This window comes from Canis aureus, chromosome 26 (assembly GCF_053574225.1).
Source record: "Canis aureus isolate CA01 chromosome 26, VMU_Caureus_v.1.0, whole genome shotgun sequence".
In the NCBI taxonomy this organism is placed as follows: Eukaryota; Metazoa; Chordata; class Mammalia; order Carnivora; family Canidae; genus Canis; species Canis aureus.
Genome location: NC_135636.1, coordinates 14,934,799 through 14,955,634, shown reverse-complemented (window position 1 = coordinate 14,955,634; position 20,836 = coordinate 14,934,799). Strand labels below are relative to the sequence as shown.

Below are 20,836 nucleotides of genomic sequence, written 5' to 3'. Positions count from 1 at the left end.
ATTGGTTGTAAAGATCAGCTGTCCCCAAAAACAGTTCTCGTACACCTCCTCTATCCTGCATTTGTTATTATATGGAATTTAGCCCAAATTCTACCATTATCTACTTTTCCCTTGAAGGCTTTATAGAGGCAATGATGATAGATAGATAGATGATAGATAGATGATAGATAGATAGATAGATAGATAGATAGATAGATAGATAGATATGCATACATACCCAACCGGAATTTTTCTTAATCACCAACCAAGAATTTCCTACTCTCCAACTTAAGACTTTTGTGGTAGTGATTCTCCAGTGATTTCTCCCGCCTCCTGGTATTTATGCCCTTGGGTAGGCCCTTCCTGCATTGTCTCAGGGTTGGCTTATGTCATGAAAAGATTACATTAGAGGTGATGGTATGTCATTCATAAGGTTAGGTTTTTAGGGGCATTGTGGCTTCTCTCGGTTCTTCATTCTGGCATCACTAGTGGAGGCACTTATACAGCCTATGCAGAAGAACTGGGGCCTCTTGCCAACAACCAGGTGAACGGGATATCTTTGCTGACCCTCTGGCCTCACTCAAGTCTTCAGATGACTGTAGCTCCAACATCATGACTACATCTCACAACTTTCTTGAGGCAGAACACCCACCTAAGGTTCCTAATCCTAATTAGGATCTGTGGATAATAAGTGTTTGTTGTTTCGAGGTAATTTTTGACATAGCCATAGATAACTAACGGAGCCTCTCTAGCCACCATTACTATGCAGAAACTGGACACCCAAGTGTGATTTCCCATTTCCTCCTCCTATGAATCTAAAACGAATGACTCAGCAGACCCTAAGTCCTTTTACCCAACTGCTTTACACACCTAGTCACTGGCAAAGAAGCCAAAATGGGACACGGTGGAGGACAAACCATTCTTGGTCTGCATGGAGACAAGAAACTTGAGAGCCTATAGCACATAGGTCAGGAAGTGAAGTAGGGTTTGGCTAATATTTTTTGAGATAGTTTCCCATGGCTCATATGGCAAGGGAATATCAGGACCTGACCCACCATGCTAACAACCCCTCTTTTGAGGGGAGTGAGGTAGGGGATGGCTTGAATTGATTCTTTTCCTGTTGGCTGAGGCTAAATTATAAAGAGAAGGGATAATCGTCACCTGTATCCCAGTCCCACAAATAGTTATCAAAAAATACTGCTCCTATTCATGGATATACAGAGTAGATGCCAACAACATGAACACATCAGTGAAGATTATTTCTACAGTTTTGTTCAAACACAGTTATATACACATGATTTATCAGAAACTATACAATGGGAAAACTTCTAAGCAGACCCCTACAAAACAACTTTATTTTAAATATTCAGATAAACTGATGCAGTTCAGCCACAGATTGAATCTTTCCATTAGTTCCAATTGCTCAATTGTTCCAGGGACATAGAGTAGTAGTTCAACCGGCTTCTTCTGGTCTAGCCCATGGCACCCTACACAGCTATAGCATATCTTCTACTTCAGATTCCCCTCTCAGGTTAACAATTCCAGTGAAAATACATCCAAAGGAAAGAATAGTAACTACATGAGAAAGAAATCTGACAACATCTGGACAGTGGGTAACAATGATGCCAGTTTCATTGATGAGGGGCAGATGGAAGTGTGTGTCTCCAAATGTGATGCCCTAAGAAGGACTCAACATGACTTATGTTGTGTTCAGATCAGAACACTGAATTTTATCAATAAACAACCCTGAAGTAGAAATATGCTTTTGAAAAGAAAACAGGAAAAAAAAAGGGAATGTATTCTCCAAATATGCTAATATTGTAAAAGACAAAGAAAGGCTGAGAAGATGATCCAGATTAAAGGACACCAAAGTGCTGTGATAACTAAGTCCAGTACCTGACCCTAGACTGGATTCTGAAAGAGACAAGGAGATGCTATAAAGGACATTCCTGCCAGTTCACAAAATTGGAATATGCCAGTAGTTAGACACTACGAGGTAAGATTATGGTATCAACGTTAAATATACTGAAGTGAATAGCTTCTCTGTCATCCAGGGTAAACAAACTGTGGCCTGTGAGCTAAGAATAGTTTTCACATTTTTTTAAAGATTTTATTTATTTATTCATGAGAGACACAGAAAGAGAGACAGAAACACAGGCAGAGGGAGGAGAAGCAGGCTCCATGCAAGGAGCTGATGCAGGACCCGATCCCGGGAATCTGGGATCACGCCCTGAGCCAAAGGTAGATGCTCAACTGCTGAGCCACCCAGGTGTCCCTAGTTTTCACATTTTTAAAGGATTGTATAAAGAACAATGAAGAATGTGTGACAGAGACTATATGCGATCCACAAAACCTAAAATATTACTATCTGGTCCTGTAGAAAAAAAGTTTGCTGACCCTTGCTGTAGTCTCATAAGAGGATATATCCTTAGTCTTAGGGAAGATATATTACAGTGTTCAGAGATGCCATGATATATGCAAATTAGTCTCAGTTCAGTAAAAAATTGTATGTGTGTGCATGCACATATATACATACACACATACATAGAGATAGATGATACAGTGATAAAGTAAATGGAATAAAATGTTAATAGATGAATCTGGGTAAAAGAGTACATGGGTGTTCTTTTTTTAAAGATTTTATTTATTTATTCATGAAAGACACACAGAGAGAAGCAGAGACATAGGCAGAAGGAAAAGCAGGCTCCTTGCAGGGAATCTAATGCAGGACTCAACCCCAGGACCTTGGGATCATGACCTGAGCCAAAAGCAAATGCTCAACCACTGAGCCACCCAGGTGCCCCCATAGGTATCCTTTGTAATACTCTTATTCTTGCAATTTTTTGTTAAGTTTAATATTCAAATAAAATTTTAATTCCTTAATCTTCTGCTGAAATTATAATTCAAAAATCAATTTTATCTACCAATTTTACAAAGCTTTCAACACATTCAGTAACTTATTCCTCATGTCCTCCCTTTGTACTCACAGAACACAAATAATAGTTCTCACTTACATCTCTATAATAATTGTTAGTTGCAGTTATTTTATACCAGCAACCAGCACTCATTGAGAATTTACGTTGATGCTCAGCCAGTGGCCTTCTCTTATGTACTTATATAATTCATGGACAACCCCATGAGGTTGTCCCCATGCTAGTTTACAAAAGAGGAGATGTGGGCTTGGAGGTATTAAACAACTTGTTCAAGATCATACAGCTGCTCAGTGGTGCAGCCTGGAGCTGTCCGTACAAATGCCACCCCTTCCAAATAACTGAGGGCTGTGTGCCGCAAGGGTCCGAACTCCATTATCTAGTGAAAATTCTCTCTCTTTTTAAGATTTTATTTATCTATTCATGAGAGACACAGAGAGAGAGAGAGGCAGAGACACAGGCAGAGGGAGAAGCAGGCTCCATGCAGGGAGCCTGACGTGGGACTCAATCCCAGGTCTCCAGGATCAAGCTCTGGGCTGAAGGCAGCACTAAACTGAAAATTCTCTTATGTATGAGCTGCTGTTGCTCTTAGCTTTCTGTCATAGGTAGAATAATGAATGGCCTTTAAAAATGTCCACGTCCTGGGGGTGCCTAGATGGCTCAGTTGGTTAAGCCTGATTTCTGGGTCTTGAGTTTAAGCCCTATATTGGGTCTTGATTCCTGGGTCCTGAGTTTAAACCCTATATTGGTCTCCATGCTGGGTGTTGAACCTACTAAAAAAAAAAAAAAAAAAATTGTTCATTGTCCTAATCCCCAAAGCCTGTGAATATATTACATTATATGATAAAGAGGAATTAAAGTTGCAGATGGAATTAGGATTGCTAAACAGCTAACCTTAAAATAAAGAAATTGTCTGCATGGGTCCAGTGTAACATGGTCCTTATATGTAAAAAAGGAAGCAGGAGAGTGAGTGTCAGAGTGATGCTGTGTTAGAAAGATGCTGATGGTCACTGTTGGCTTTGAAGTGGAAGATCATGCACCAAGGAAAGCCAGAATCTTCTGAAAGCCAGAAAAAGACAATGAAATGGTTCTCCCCTGGAGTTTCCAGAAAGGAAAGCAGCCCTGCCCGCACCCTGATTTTAGCCAGGTGAGACCATTTTGGATTTCTGGCATCCAGAACTGTAAGATAAATCTCTGCTGTTTGTGAGCTATAGATCTGTGCTAATTTCTTACAGCCCAAAAGTAAACAAATATACTTTTATTCTCAGACACACAAAATCTTTGTTCCCACTCGCCAGCATGCTTACTAGTTTTGCAATGGGCATTCTTTCCCAGCTATTGTGCTCACATCAGAAAAACAGCCACTTCTGAGAGCAGGGGTATTTCCAGGGTCTTTTGAATGACTTGCTTCCTTGAAAGGTGAGAGAAATGAGATGGTGTATAGAAGGGGAAGAATTAAATGAGGTCACAATATGTAAGGAATCAGTTGCTGCTGGCTGTCTTTCTTGCTTTGCTATTCCCAGGATAATACTAAATTCCTCAGTAAACAATGATGCTTTAATCCTTAATGTGCATCCACACAGATTGGAATGATAATGTAAAGAAGATGTAGAAGACACTAAATTGCCTTCTTGTGTGTGTATGAGACATGCAACCAGCCCAGATGGAAGCCAATAACTTGTGAGACAGGTTCTTAGGAATGGCCACCTCAACCAGAATGTTCTTAAATATCGGGATGATGAGATTTCATACAACTCTCTACTTCTGCTCTCCTGGGCTTTCCTCTACATGTGTCTTCTGCTTACATCTTGAAGATACTACCCTGACTTTTGGAGGAGAAGAGGTCCTATTTTATATAAATCAGTACCAGAGGATACCCTTTGTTATTTACAGCAACTGTATGTAAATCAGAATTCCAGGCCCTGAATTTTTGAATGGTGTGTGGGTAAAAAATATACCTAAGATACAGTTAAACCTATTCAGACCATTATAAGCTTTGAATCCTATGTGAACATGCATGACAACTAATTTGAAGCTATTCCTCACTTCTTTCTCAGTTTCCCACAAAATCAGAACAAGGATCAAAGGAGACCAAACAGAAGGAAAATTCTGAAAGGGAACAAAATTGGAACACACAAAGGCTACTCTCCAGGGAAACTCTCCAAGGAATCAGAAGTGCATTTTTAGCAGTACTAAATTCAAAGTCGGATACCAGACTTCTTTTTCACCATAGATTAGTTCTTCCTGGATAGTGAATATTGACAATTAATGAGACCGTACCTATCATTTACTCTGCATTCCCTAGAGCCAAGCACTATATTAAGCCCTTTACATAATCAGTTCATTTAATTTTAACAAAAACCCATATTCATAGTTCTTTCCATTATCTCTACTTGTTAGGAGGAAATTGATTCTTACAGTGATTAAATGATGTGCCCAATATCACACATGATAAATGGCAAAAGTCAAAATTTAAACCCAAGTGTGTTGCTCTTCTCTTGATTCATTTTTCCCAGGAGCAGAGCCTGAAACAAGGGTTTGAATGCAAGTCATTTATGTAGGATATGATCCCAGGAAGCACCAGCAGATGAGTGGGGAATAGAGACAAAGAAGGAAAAGCAACCCACAAAGAGTGTATTGTCAAGCAAGTTACCACAATAGAAAACTGGAGCTGAGTCCTCCTAGGAAACTCTGGGTGCCAGTATAGACATACCTCAATGTTATCTCACTTGAGACATACCCTCAGTGTTACATACCTCAGCGCCCCCAGTGTTACAGTGGGGGCACTGTGTTATTTATACACCAATTCCCATTTGTGGGTGGCTGGAGGCTATTCCTGCTCAGGCTGAGTATGGCCTCCACAGCCAGGAGAAAAGCCCATGGACAAAGAAAGGTCTGTGTTTGCAATAAGAGGTGGGCTGAGGGATATAGGCAGGGCCTGGACAGCATCTGCTAATGCTCTGACCTGCTAGCTAAGTCCAGCTACTGCCAGGGCATATGTAGGACCCAAAGAGCTGTGGGTCCTTGTGTAAAAATCAATCTAGTGTGATGGCTTATCCTGCTAGTAGCCTAAATTTTAATTCAGAATGCTAAAGCTGACCCTCTAAATTCCTCTGGCTAAGTGCTAAGAATATCTCCTTGCATTTTGTCCTTGGGCAGCTTCAGTGAAATAGCCAGGTCTGAGGTTGCCTTTGCGATTCATCAGGTACCACAAAACAGACTCTTTAGACATTTCATAGCTGAAGCTAAGGAGTCAGCTCCAAGCAGGGACAATCACCATTCTGGTGCATTTTGAGCAAGTGGGCCTCAGCTCCCTGGGGCACCTGGATGCCTTTGGTAAACATCCTCCCAGCTGTGTATTAACAGCTCTGGCATTCCAGGCCTTCAAACCCTAGATAAATGTTAACTCTCTGGAAAAGTTGATATCTTCTTCCAGAGATTTGGGAAAATATTTTTTTCTCTGAGTCCGCTCACTTTACTGATAATTACATAGGACCTAGATTATAGAACAATGTTTCTCAGACTAACATACACCAAATTCAGTAGTGGGGCAGGATGGGGGTGGGGGCTTAAAATGCAGATTCTGATTCAGGAGATCTGGAGTAGGGCCTGAGCTCTGGCATTTCTGCCAATCTCTCAGGTAATGCTGATTCTGCTGGGGTGGGACCACACTTAGTGAGGCTATAGGCAATCTTGTCCTCAAGGGTGTCACGAAGGGCTTCTTAAACTTGTCTTGGAGAGGAAAAGCAGTATTTTCAGCTGGGAGAGTTGCCATGGGGTCAGAGGCCTGGGCAGGCCAAGAATTTGGAGCAGCTGGTAAAAAAAAAAAAAAAAAAAAAAAAGTGGAGAAGAAGAACCTAGAAGCACTTAAAGGCCAAGAGGAGACAGAAGAATGAGTGTAATGGTTTGTGGGAAAACTCTTCAGTTCTGCCTCTGAGGGCTCAGCAGTGCTATTTGAGTACAAGGTCAAACCTATAAACAGCACTGAGATGACTTTTTACGAGCCACAACTTTTCAGATCTTACGGTCTGACTTGGACTCCTGATCTGGCTTGTTCTCTTTAATAAACACAGCGATTGCCTCGATATGTTTAACAGCAACCAACAGTATTGAACTCTTGCTGTAATGAGCCTTTTACATGTACTAACTCATTTGAGCCTCATAACTACACAAGGCACCTACTAGCATCATCTCCTTTTTACAAAGAAATCGACACAGAGTACTGAGGAGACACAGAACTAGTAAGAGTCAGAGCTGACATTTACACTGAGGAGATCTGAGTCCAGTTCCCATTTTTAAGCACAAAGCATTTTTACCTCCTTCCCCAGCCCTTTTCACCACTGCCTCCCCGTGGCTGGTGAAGTGCAGGAGCCTTGCTCTCCCACGCAGCTCTCCTTGAGCGGGGCAGTTGGGTTAGACAGATGCAGCTAGGGTTCGCTCTGGTTGCCGTTGACCTGAGATGCAGGATCCCAGCACTGACTGCTGAGCCTCCCACATCATTCCTTGAATCATATCTCACCTTCCTCCACTGACCTCAAGTGCTTACAGATCCCAACTCAGTACTGTGTTTAATTCTCCCTAGAGAACTAGAGCCCTACATGCTATATCGGGCCAGAGCCTGAGGATACTCTGTTCCCATGCTTTAGGTTATTCCTGACCTTATCTCCTGTCTCTGAGGTCAGAAGCTGCTGGTATGATCCCCTTTCCAGGTACACAGGTCCTGCCCCTAGCACCTGCCTTACCCTCAACTCAGCTCAGCCCTCTGCTCCCAGTTGCCTTTGCACTCTTGCAAGGAGATCACCCTGCTTCTCTCAAACCTGCCTAAAGGCCATTCAACACCTGCCTGCATATTGACAGAGCTATTAAGAAAATCTGAACCAAAATATTTACCCAAACTGTAAAACTTAATGTACCAAATTTTCAATGCATTCGGGATTCCCTCATTGATCTCATGAGGAAGAGACTCCATAAATGTGACTTTGAGAAAAACATTTTCTTTGCTTACCAAAGTTAGTCATTATGATCATGCTTTCTCTTAAAGTCTAAAGAGGTGCATATCTCTTTGGTGATGGTGATCCCATCACCATCTTAAAAGTTAGAATAATTTATTTATCATTGTTCACAGTTACTTAAGTAATATTGCTTAATATTTCACATTTTGACTCAATATGGAAGGATGAATTGAGTGTCTCCAAAGCAACAAGAAGAATGGGGGAACAGATGGGGAGCAAGGACTTAGAGTAACAAGTAGCATTCCTTCATTATGCAACCATCTTTTCATTTAAGAGATATCTGATGGATGCCTATCATGTGCATGCAGGAAAATATTTTTGGTGCGCATTCCATGGAATACGGAAGCAGAGGGTATATCTAAATGCACCTGGAGGTGGTTTTTGTGGAGCTTTGAAGGACGAGTATGAACCATCAACCACATTGAGCACCATATGGAAAGTAGAGGTTGATATTCATCATAACCACAACGACTGGCCTTGGATCCAGAGGAGGGGGAAACCATTGAGGGATGGGCAATAAGGGAAGCACTCATGTCTCAACAAAAGGTCAATTGCACAAGAGAAGATGAAGAGGAAAGCTGTTGCAAAATAAAATTATTACTATATTGGAGAGCCAGAAAGAAGAGAAATATCAACTTCATATCTTCAGAAAGACCCTCTTTGAACTACACCCAACCTCCTTTCTGAAGATGATGGCTTCCATGTTTCCTTGCACCTGCTCTTCACAGTACATTATCTGCAGTTTGCCCAGATCCCAGAGGCTTGCTGATATTATCAGGGCTTTGAATTTAAGGACAGGCTCAGAAATAGGCTCTCAAAGTGTATTTGTCACCTAAGCCTGATTGTAGTTTTTGGCACCTCGTTGGATCATTTCAGGTATTTAGCAATTCAGTAATCTGATTAGCCATTCCTGTGACAGACCAGGACTTGCTTTGCACGGATCACCAGAATGTGGCCTCCATGCTTTCATTTTTAATAGCTAAATGTTCATCACTCATGATGCCAGCTCACTCTTCTCAGCCCTTCACAAACCAAAGGAAATCACCTTAGTCAGCCTGATGGTGGTGAATCGTGTCTAAGGCATTGCTGATACCAAACTTGTGGCAAAATTACAAGTCCATAGTATGTAGTAAGTTTAGAATGATATTGTACAATAGTGCTGTGTATGTGCACCTTGATGGCATCAAATTTATTCTTTTATGTGAATTTCCATATCTCAGAATTTTCTTTAAAGAAGTAACAAGAAACGGGTTTGTTTGCATTTGGTTGGTTTTACAAACCTTTCATCAGAAAAAAATAAAAACCTAATCCTTCTTTCCTACTTCTTAGAGGTGTCATGAGGATTAACAGAATGCAAATATAAGTTCTTTAATAAGCAGCATTATTTAAAAATCCCTTGCAGATGTTAGCATGTGGCTTGTTGAAACAGCAGACCCTTACAAGTCCTGCAGAACATAAACCACAAACCCCTGAATCCTACAGGTCTGTTACCTATACACTGTAGCATTATAGAGCAAGACATTAAGAAACAAAGAGAAGCTTCCAGACATTAATATGGGTCCAGAATTCCACATGAGTGAAGTCATCCCTTTCTCTGCCTAGCTTCTGTGTTTCTAAGGGATCAGTGAGTTCCTGCTCACTGGAAATAAGGTGGGAAATAAAGACTGATTGATTTTCCCTCTGCTCAAGAATCCCATTGTGTGGACACCAGGGTTTTTGTAACGTTTCACCAAACCCTATGCCCATGGAACTCTATTCAAGTGGAACAGGATGGGTTCCCTGCCATAGAAGGAACCGGGATTCCTCTCGCTTCTATCTGCAAAATGCATGAGATACATCGTGGGGCCATTTAAAGGCTTGTCCTCTATCCTTCTGTCCTGCTTGTTATAAAAAGAATGGGGAGAATCTTCTATTTTCTTTAGTGGTGTTCATTTTAAGCCTAATCCCAGGCACTTTAAGCCTATAATATGTATGTGACCTATTTGATTGTATAAACAATAGAATTATCTCTGCATATCAGATTTTTCAAGTCTTAGAATATTTATTTTGAAATGACTCCTAGTTTCGTTCACTTGGATTTGTTTTTATTACTATGGCATTGGGACCACACTCATCATGTGTCATTTCTGTATAAAGAACTTATAAATTCCAATTCCCAGAAGGAAAAACACTTTTTAAACAGGAATACTTAGATTCAACATCTCTTCATTCGACTCAAAGACTAACAGGTCTGCAGTAGATTATAGAAAAAGGAGCTGTTTCCCTTAATCACAAAGGTTCCTTCAACATCTTAGGAACCCAGCCTAAAGCAAAATGTCCATTCAGGCGAAGGTTTATTATACTGGAGATTCCCAAAATAAGAAAGCTGTTTTTTTGTTTCCTTGGCTGCCATCTAGTGGGTAATAATGTCATGTCACTAAAACTCACTACATCTGTGAAGATCGAAGATGTATGCCTGTCTTTAAAACAAAACACGGGTAATTAAAGAAATATTATCGTAGACATGAAGCAGTTATCCTTTCTAATAATTTCTATTGATATCCAAAGTGTTATTCTCCTTCTTTTTCCATGGGAAGGCAACCAATTCAATGAAAACACATTGATTTGGCACTAGTATCGTCCACGAGAACTAGCACTATAAAGAAACCCTTAAAATAGATCCAACTGCAGACTGGGAATGAAAAGGTAAACTTTCGGAGCTCTCCATTGAAACCGAGAATCTCAGCTAACTTGAGCCTAGACCAGTGATAACCCAACGAATAGCTGTTTCTTTGGCTCACCTGTTCTTTGGCCTATTGGCCCAAACCAATATTGATTGTACTGTTTTACATTTATCTCTGCTGGGTTTCCCCTGTGAGCATTTTTAATGGAGTCTTTAATGCCTGGAGAACATTATGTAACAGGTCAGCTGTTCAGTAGCATCTCCACCTTTTCAAATTAAAATCAGATTCTAGATCTAAAGTACTTCAGTGTCAGATTCTCAAAAAAGGACAGCTCAGGAAGTACAAAGAAATAGAGTAGAAATATAATGAGTCTAAAAAACATGCACATGAGCCTCTGCCATTTCTCTCTCTCTAGGCTTTGCAGGTTAAACACACACACACACACACACACACACATACATACACACACACAGAGCTGGAATGTAGACCAGTCTTTCCCAGTGGTCTCTCAACCAAAGCCCAGTCATCTACATGTGATTGCATATAAATGAAAAGTCACTATTAATTATATTTGGCATCACAAGTTAACAAGAACAATCTAGCAGACATCCATCCTTCCTTGTTCTACATGACCACGGAGCTTGGGAAGAAGGGACAACAGCTCTCGCTTAAGGCAGTTGAAGATAGTCGTTCTGAATGTGGGGCATGGTACAAGACTGCATAGGTTCAAATCCTGCCTCTACTGGTTGTGATCAGGAGATTTACCAGACCTTCCTGTGCCCCAGTTTCCTGAAATATAAAATGAAGGTGCCTCCTCTTCAGGGTCATGGTAAGGATTAGAAGAGTTCTTACAAAAGGTATGCTTAGAAGGATGCCCAGAATGCAGATAAGGCTCAGTAATTGCGAGCACTTACTAATGTGTCCAGATGCTTCCAAATAATTTGCCAAGGAATGCCAATTGTTCCCCTAACTTAAAGTTTTGAAGCCTCTGAAGTTGGACTATATGGAAGGTCAGGTCTCAGAGTGTACAAACTCAACTAAACTCTAACATGCTTGTGCTGAAACAATTGGTGAGCCTTAGTTAATGATACCTCTCTGAGTTAATTTTAACCTGGTAACAAAGCCCATGGGATGCATTTTATCCCATGTTTCGGTCTCTGCTGAAGCAGGAGAACAGAGCCTTTTAAGGGCCTATGAAACCATGCACCTCCAGTGACGGTTTATTCTGCGTGCTATACAAACCTGATTAGTCATTTTGTCAGAATTAAACTGTACTAAAATATAAGCCTCTCTCCCCCCAGGTGTTCTCTGATTCTGATCTTTCTCTCTGAAAAAGTTCAGGTCTGAGACTGAGCCTACGAAATCTGATGCCTTTTCAAAAAAGAAAATGGGAGAGGAAAAGGAAAACCTTCTCATGACTCAGTTTCTTTTTTGCTATTATTTAAAGACATGCAAAGCCTAGAGAAGCTCCTGAGAGATGCTGTAATCTACGGCCAGCCTCGAGTCCGCAGAGCTTGGAAGAAGATTCTCATCCTAGTGGAGGGCATCTACAGGTATGGAAATAACCAGGGACATTTTAACACACTAGGTCCCCCAGCAAGCTGACAAATGAGGAAAGTCTGACCTCTCCTCGCTCAATGGAAAAATGACTTGGATATAACGTATTATGAAGAGACCTGAGCCAGAGCTACCAATGTATAGCTGTCAGGCCTTGGGTCACCTGTCTTTTCAACGTCTAAACATATGGAAGAACACCTCAGAGGCTGGATGCTTGTGAAAGCAGATGTCCTCAGAATGGTCATCACAAGGCATTGCTGACTTGCATTGATTCTTTCTGCTACTTTTGGCTGCCTCACAGTTTTGAAGACCCATGGGGGCTGGATTATTCAATATCAGAATACTTTTTGCCTGGGTTGGCTGGGTGGCTCAGTTGATTAAGCATCACTCTTGAGTTCCACTCAGGTCATGATCTCAGGGTTATGATATCAAGCCTGAGCTTAAGATTCTCTTCTCTCCCTCTCTCTCTGCCCTCCCCAGCCCCTGGCTCACATGCTCTTTCTCAAAAAAAAAAAAAAAAAAGAATGCTTCTTGCCTTTATGGCATTGCTGATAGGTTCCCAGAGGCTTCTAACTGGGCAGTGCACCTAGACTCCAGTTGCTTGCTGAACTTGGCCAATTGTTTGCATTAGAATACAAAAAGCCTGCACGTTTTCCACAAGGTTAAGGCTAACCTCAAAGGCAATTCTTGATCCAGAGGTGGGAGCAGCTGAACTTGGCATCTGAAGGTATGGTCAGTTTCCCACTGCTTTGAAGCCAAGCAGACAAAACACCCACCAAGTCACTGAGAGTTTTTACAAGGCACATTGTGATGGAATGGGCTTCATTCTCTGTCTGAATTGATTATCATTGCTGAAATGGAAATTGCCTCCAAGCTGTTCTGTCCAATGCCCTAGTCCTTGAGTCAAGGAAACATTACCTCAGAGGGCTGCCTCCTTAAATAAGTTCTCAAACAATCCTAATGTTCAGAGAATTAAGGGAGATGTTTCTTATAATTATAGAAAAGTGAACAATATTGAATGTAAGGGAATGAAAGCTTAACTTCCCCACAAGGAAAGGTGTGGCTTACAAAGGAGACTTAGATCAGAGGGAGCTTTTGATTTAGCCAGAGTGCACATCATTTCTGTTCCATGAATGGATAACAGAAGAAAAGTCTCCATCCCTTTTGGGAAAAATAAGTGCTTTCTCCTAAATTTAAAATAATAATAATATTATTATTTATTATTAATAATAAGCCAGGTACCATCTTGTTTTTTCCCTCAGCCTTTTCCCCAGTGCCCACTGTTCTGGGTGCTTCCAGTTCTTCCATATAGTTGCAGAGCTGGCATTTCGAATAGCCCACTTTATGCATCACTTATCAGTATCTCCTCAGGTCAGCCCCAGACAGTGTCCTATTTATGAAGTCTTTGGGATCACCCTAGAGCAGTATTCTCAACCAAGGTGATTTCTTACCCTCAACCCTCCCCTATCCTGGACACTTTGGACAATTTTTAGTTGTCACAGCTGCCATAGAGTACTACTGGCATCTAGTGGGCAGAAGCCAGTGATGCCGTTAAACATTCTGCAATGCACAGGACAGGCCCCTACAACAGAGAATCAGCCTGCTCAAAATGCCAACAGTGCTGAGGTTGAAAGACCCTGATGTGGAATATTTCAATTAATAATTCAGTTTCATTAATTATTCACTGGCCTTGAACTTGCTACTTTCAGGAAATGATCGCATATGGACTCTGGGCTGTCATAACCTCAAGCACAGGTCTTTCTCCCTGTGTGATCTGTGCCAGCTGCCAGCCTGGGAAGGGAGCCCTTATCTAAACACCTGTCATTCATGCCTGGACTCGCAGGAGCAGGGATCAGCTGAGGGACAGCAGATTGGGTGAACCAGAGTTGACAGAATCCAACTTCAAATAAACAAAGCTTGGCTCCACTAAAGGAAAGTAGTGTTTTAAGTACTTTGATCGTGGCTGAAGTTAAGTAGACCACCAGCATTTTACTGTCAACTATTCCCATCAGTTACACAGAGAAACCATTCCAGCAGCAGGGCTCATTAATGCTGGGGCCTATGTCCTACCACAAGCTCAGGAGGACAGGAGAGCCAGGTGTGGACTTCCGGCTCCAAGCCAACAAGGCACCAAACCAGCACTAGGGCTTCACGAGCAATGGTGCCTGCTCTGGTACCTAATACCATGTAACAAACCACCCAGAGCATGACGGCTTACACAGCAATGAGCTATTATTTCCCATACCACTGTGGGTTCCCTGGATCGACTGGGCAGTTCTTCTGCTCCTCATGGTGTTGGCTGTGGTCATTTAAGAGGTTGCCTTCAGATGGAAGTCGAGCTGGGATCTGGAACATCCAAAATGACCTCACTGAGTTCTAGCTGTTGACAGAAGTACCTTGTTCCGTTCTCTTCTCCGGGGTGCTTTGTCTATAGGCTCTTCTCACTCAGCAATCACGCCAGAACTTCCTTACAACATGGTGCTATGTTCTGAGAGAGTGAAAACAGGAAAAGACTGTCAGTCTTTTCAGGGCTAGGCCCAGAACCAGTATGGCATCACTTCTGCAAGCACGATGGGTCAAAGGATGGCAAAAGGCCAGCCAACCCAGACTCAAGGAGAAGGGGGAGAGAGCCCACCTCCTGATGGGAGGGTTGGCTTGTGTTTAGAGCGATGGGAAGACTTGAAGGCAGCCATCTTTGGAGGCAATCTGCCACAGTGGTTCAATCAGCTTGACATTTATTTATACAACGAAACCTCCACTCTTCATGGACTTCCCTTCACAGAGAGCTTTCTTTTACCTCATCTGCACAGAATCTTGTCTTTAAATGAAATTATGACCTAAAAAGGCTCATTTGAAGCTAGGAAGCAGGGCATTTCTTAGACAGGCTTTGGTACTTCCTGGGGCCTCATTTTCCTCATCTGTAAAATAAAGATAACCTAGACTGGAGTTCTGGACCATAGTAGATGATCTCACTTGCCGCTATCACCAAAAAATGAAATTATTTCCCACAAGATTTACCAAAGAGCCAGGGTTAGGAATGTGAAATCAACAGTTCACAAATGCACTTCTACTTTTTAGCAATGTGTTATGGACACATACCTTGTTGACATCAATCAAAGCCTCCTTTGTTTTTTCACTCCCAGATTTGTTTTTATCTATTGCTGTTGTTTGCCACCACGGGCAAAGTCTCCCCACAACAAATGCCTCACATAAGTCAATTTTTTCATAATTCATAAAAAAAAGCAGTCTGCCAAATCAGACAGTTTCAGGCAGGTATCAAGGTAAAAAAAAAAAAAAAAAAAAAAAAAAGAAGCCAGATACTAAGTCTAAGAAATCCTTAAACTCCACAAAAGCAGTTATGATAATGATAATTATAGTAACAATAATAATGTCACCATCCATAAACCATCTAAGTCTCATTATTTATATAAAGGAGGACATGGAGGACCCAGGATCTGGAAGGAGGCCTGGGACCTGGGTTCAAATCCTAGTGTTGTTACCTACAGTTGGGTGCCCTTCATAGGGTTCTTTTGTAAGTATTAAGTAGGATCATTGAATCTCATTCTTGGCAGAAGCCCAGCCCATAGTAAGCCCACAACCAAGAGCAGCTATCTTCATCATTAAATTCATTTTTAACTGAAGAAGTTGCTGCATGGAAAACAGTAAGCTCTCTACATTAGTGAAGCTGTTTGCTCTTTACCCAGCTGGAGGATGGGTATCAGCTCACATTTACTATGTGTCTACTCATCACTCACATGTATGACCTTGAGTAAACCTCTCTGGTACCTTTGAGGTTACTGTGAAGATGAAGACACTTGGGCCAGGACAGATAACTGAGAGGAAATAGAGAGAGCCAGGATTCAAACCAGGTAGCCCTGCTGGGACAGAGGCCCAGTATCAACAGAAGACTCCACTCATGTGTCCCCATCTGAGGATGTAAACATAGAAAATGTAAAGTCATCCATGTGGCCTTCATCATTTACCTACCTAAAAATAGGGAGATTGAAACTTAAAATCTAAAATCTGTGAGTTCATGATTTGGGGCTTAAAAGTACAATAGTATTATTTTAGTGTTGTCATCTGCATTCTCTTTTAAGTATTATTTTAAAGTCAGACTTTTCTAGTTTTGTATCTCTGAAAAGTCTAGTTAGTTGACTCATTGTGGTTGAGAAATCTCAAAATTTTTCAAAAAATGTACTAGAGAAGGGCAGGGGTTCCCAGATAACCTGGGATATAAAGTAGCATAACTGGAACCCATAACTTTCAAAATAAAAGGTATGAGGAACAGCCCTTCCAAAAAAATACATATGTAAACAAATGTTTAAGTCTCAGAATTCCATTCTCTCTAAGGGTATAAGCCATTCTCCTTCACAAAATAGTGTAAGTTTAAGGGTTGAGAACTTTAACCTATGGTTTAAACAAATAAAGAAAAAAGGAAAAGAAAATACTTTATTTTTAATTAGTCTTAGCTCTTTTCACCCTCTTTCCTTTGTTGGATTGTACTTGGGGCCCACCAAGGAGATTTTTCCACCATGTAAGTTGACATACCAGTAGTTTAATTCCCAATCCTGCCAATGGATAATATGCTTTATATGTGGAGGAGAAGGTGATGAAAAGGAAATTTCAAAAGAGTCTTGTCACTTAGCTAATACATTATGTAACAGAAAAGATATAAAGAAATTGTTCACCAGCTTGTTGGTTTAAGACTAATTCAAGTCCTTGCACAGAGCTTCAAATTAAGTGGTGGAATTATCTCTACCTATAGTTATATTTTAGTTGTTTTTCTTTAATTGAAGTCAAAAGAAAGCACAACTTGCCATTCAAGAAGAAAAAATAAAACACCGTCCTTGTTTTCTTTTTCATTTTTGGCACTGTATTTTCTGACAGCGATTTACAGGAACAACATAGATAACCTTTTCTTGCATGCACAAATCTCATTATCCTCCTTAGGAAAAGGTTCAATTCAAATTTGGTCACATTGAGAAAATGAAAACTTAGTGTGAGTGAATATAACTCTTTATAAAAGCTGAGTTCTCTCTAGGACTCACGTGTGCCCTGCAGTAACTCCAGAAATCAGCAGTACTGTAGAGTCATTAATCTTGGAGAAAGAAATATAAACCAGGTGGGCAGACTCCTAACATCAGCTAGACCAGCCCCAGCAAAGGATGGCTAATTAGCTGCCTTGAGTGTCTGCAAACTGTTCAGCATTAACTCTGGCTCCTGCCAAATTCAGTTCCAGAACAAAGAATGGCTATTTGTGACATGTCAAGTTTTTAGCATACTTGTGTTACCAACTTATAACATGTTAAAGATGAGAAGTAGATCCTAGAATGCTGAGGGAATATAGCCATTTATTATGTATGACACCCATATGCCTCTTTCCTAGAAGATTCAACCCAGAGCATTGTGTAGGGCTCACAATTTCTCAAGTCAGGCCTCATTGCAAACATTTCTCCGAAAGCTCCTCCTAAGAAAAAGAACAACCCAATGAGTGCTCATTATGTGCCAAGACACTTTACAAACTCTATTTCTAGGCTTCCTTAGAAAGATCTTATACAGAGGGTTCCATCATCATGCTTACTTGACATAAGAGAAAACTGAAGCAGAGAACATCATGTGAGATGCCCAAGTCCTCAGCTGGTAAGTGGTGTGGCTACAGTCTAAGCTTAGTGAGATAGCTGTGCCTTCTCAGTGAAAACCATGTTAACAAGCAGTTAATCAAAGAAGTTACTGGAATTTATTCACAAACTTATATAAGAGAAGATGACTGTATTTGGTTTCCATTTCATTAAAATCTGAAAATAGCCATTCAGAATGACCTTGTGAAAAACACAAATGCAATAAGCTGGACTTCATTAAAATTAACAACTTGTGCTCTGTGGAAGGCCATGCCAAGAGAATGAGAAGACAAGCCACAGACTGGGAGAAAACATTTGCAAAAGATACATCTGATAAAGGACTGTTATATAAAATATACAAAGAACTCTTAAAACTCAACAGTAAGAAGGCAAATAACCTGATCGAAAAGACCTTAGGAGATACTCCACCAAAGAAGACATATAAATGGAAATACACATAAGAAAAGATGCTCCACATCATATGTCATCAGGAAAACGTAAATTAAAGCAATAGGATACCACTACACACCTGTTAGGAGGCTAGCATCTGGAAGACTGGCAACAGTACATGCTGGTGAGAATGCACAGCAACACAAAGGCTCATACATTGTTGGTGGGAATGCAAAATAGTGGAGCCACTTTGGAAGACAGTTTGGCAGTTTCCTACAAAACTAAACAAACATACTCTTATCATACAATCCAGCAATCATGCTCCTCAGTATTTACCCAAAGGAGTTGAAAACTTATGTCCACACAAAATCCTGCACATGGATGTTTATAGTATCTCTATTCCTAATTGCCAAAACTTGGAAGCAACCAAAATGTCCTTCAGTCAGTGAATGAATAAGTAAACTGTGGTCCAGCCAGGCAATGGAATGCTATTTAGCACTAAAAAGAAATGAACTCTCAAGCCATGAAAAGGCATGGCAGTAAAAAACGTCTGTAAGATACCATAATGATGGATACAGGTTATCATACATTTGTCCAAACTTAGTGAATGCACAACACCAAGAGGCAACACTCAGGTTAACTGTAGACTTTGGGTGACAATGATGTGTCAGTGTAGGTTCATTTGTAACAAATGGACTGCTCTGGTAGAGGATGTTGATAATGGGGTAGATTATACCTATGTGGGACAGAGTATACGGGAAATCTGTAACTTCTGCTCAGCTTTGCTGTGACCTTAAGACTGCTCTACAGAATAAAGTCCTTTAAAGAAGCCAAAAGCACAAATGCTACACTTGATGGTCATCCTACTCCCTCCAAACCAGTACCCCTGGGCCTGGATAACTGAACAACCAGCCGGACTGTTTTGACTGAATCAACCTAACATTTAAGTTTATTTTTGTAATACATTAAACTTAATAAATAAACTAAATAGGAAGAAGGGAGAAGCTCAACTTTCTGTTTGCATCAATTGATTACTTCTTGAACTCAATTGAAGGGTTGCTTGAGTTGTTTGACAAGCTCCTTTGTGTGGTGAGGGTGAGAGTCTGTGTGTTTTCATAGAACTCAACTGTCAGGGCAGTCAAAACTGTGTGTGGTGTAGACCCAGCCCACAAAGTGTTCTGAGAACTGATTAAAGCCAAAACTTCTTTTCCATCCACTGAGTTCCAAAGGTGCCATGTAAATGTGAATTTTACTTATTTCTTTACTTCACATTTTTCCCTTTTCTGAAGGACCTGAAGAGGTTTTTGTAACTTACAATACCATGAAAAAATTAAACACTTAGGGCTAAAACAAAAAGGTTCATCTACGGCAGTGGTTATCAAAGTGCTGTCCCTAACCAGAAGTGGGAGCTTGGTAGAAATACAGACTGTCAGCCCATCTCAGACCTGCTAAATCAGAAACTTGGGGGCAACGAGGTGAGGGGGGAGCAGTAGTCTGTGTTTTAACAAACCATGCAGGGGATTCTGATGCTCACTCAAAAATGAGAAGATTTCCCTAAAGGAACAGAAAAAAAGGGTCAAAAAAAAAAAAAAGGGTCACTACCAGATACCCTTGACTTCCAATGAGCACTGAACAAGACAGCCTAAGAACTGTCTCTTGTGCTTTCATTAATACTGTGTGTCTTAAGCAAAGTTCTGTTATGTATTTTTAGTTCTTTCCTTTGATCTTTGGCAATCCAAGCACTGAATTTAGGTCAGATAGAACTGGTCAAATAGACAGCAGCAAGCTTGAAAAGACAGATTACTGTAAAGTAATTCAATTAAAATGATCAAAATACCTAGAATCCAAAAAAGGTCAGTCTAGTTACACTAGCTGCCTTTATGAATAAACTGATCAACAGTGCGGTGAGCTAATTGTTTACGTAGTAATTAGCTATAACAACTCAAAGCACTGAAATCTGTTGAACATAAATTATTTTTTTCAAGGAAAATATTGTCAAATTAACCTTACAAGATTGAGAGGGTTGTCTGAGCCAAATAAAATATGCTGTAAGAAGAAAGGAATTGCATGTCCCTGTCACCGCTGACTGGTGTCAGGGCACGATGTCTGAGACGCATTGGAAGGGAGACCATTACAGAGCTTCCCAGGAAAGTATACACAAATGACAAGCATTTCTCCTTATGCCCTAGCATGGAAGGTTCCATCGTGCATCTGCCCCAGATCGTGGCTCTAAAGAAGAAATACAAGGCTTACCTCTACATAGATGAAGCTCACAGTATTGGGTCCGTGGGCCCAACTGGCCGGGGTGTTGTAGAATTCTTTGGACTGGACCCTCGAGATGTCGATGTGCTTATGGGCACATTCACCAAAAGCTTTGGAGCTGCAGGAGGTTACATAGCTGGAAGGAAGGTAAGAGAGGGACTCCCTGTGTCTACTTAAAACCTGAATGCTCTGGCGACACAGTTTGTAGGGCTGCTCTGGATTCCATGAGAGTTCAGTGCAGTTCACCATACCTCAGTAAATCATGGCAGCCTAGATCCAGTGGGTCCACAGCCAAGTAAGCCCAGAATAGCAAGGAACTCACCCTCAAATGGTGAAGAGGAGCATGTGATGAGCAATCCCATTATAATAAAATGACAACACAGGCAGTGTACACAGGCAAAGACTTAATACAAGAAGAGGGGTTG

The 20,836-nt window shown here is 40.9% G+C and overlaps 1 protein-coding gene across 2 annotated transcripts in view; it reads left to right on the top strand.

Moving 5' to 3' along the window:
• The window catches only part of SPTLC3 (serine palmitoyltransferase long chain base subunit 3), a 149,335-nt gene that overhangs the window by 81,997 nt on the left and 46,502 nt on the right, over positions 1 to 20,836 (top strand). For both annotated transcript variants that reach the window (XM_077872196.1, XM_077872195.1), the window contains 2 exons: positions 12,032 to 12,137; positions 20,339 to 20,558. In XM_077872196.1, the coding sequence (XP_077728322.1) occupies positions 12,032 to 12,137; positions 20,339 to 20,558 (326 nt within the window). The remainder of the gene's footprint in view (positions 1 to 12,031; positions 12,138 to 20,338; positions 20,559 to 20,836) is intronic.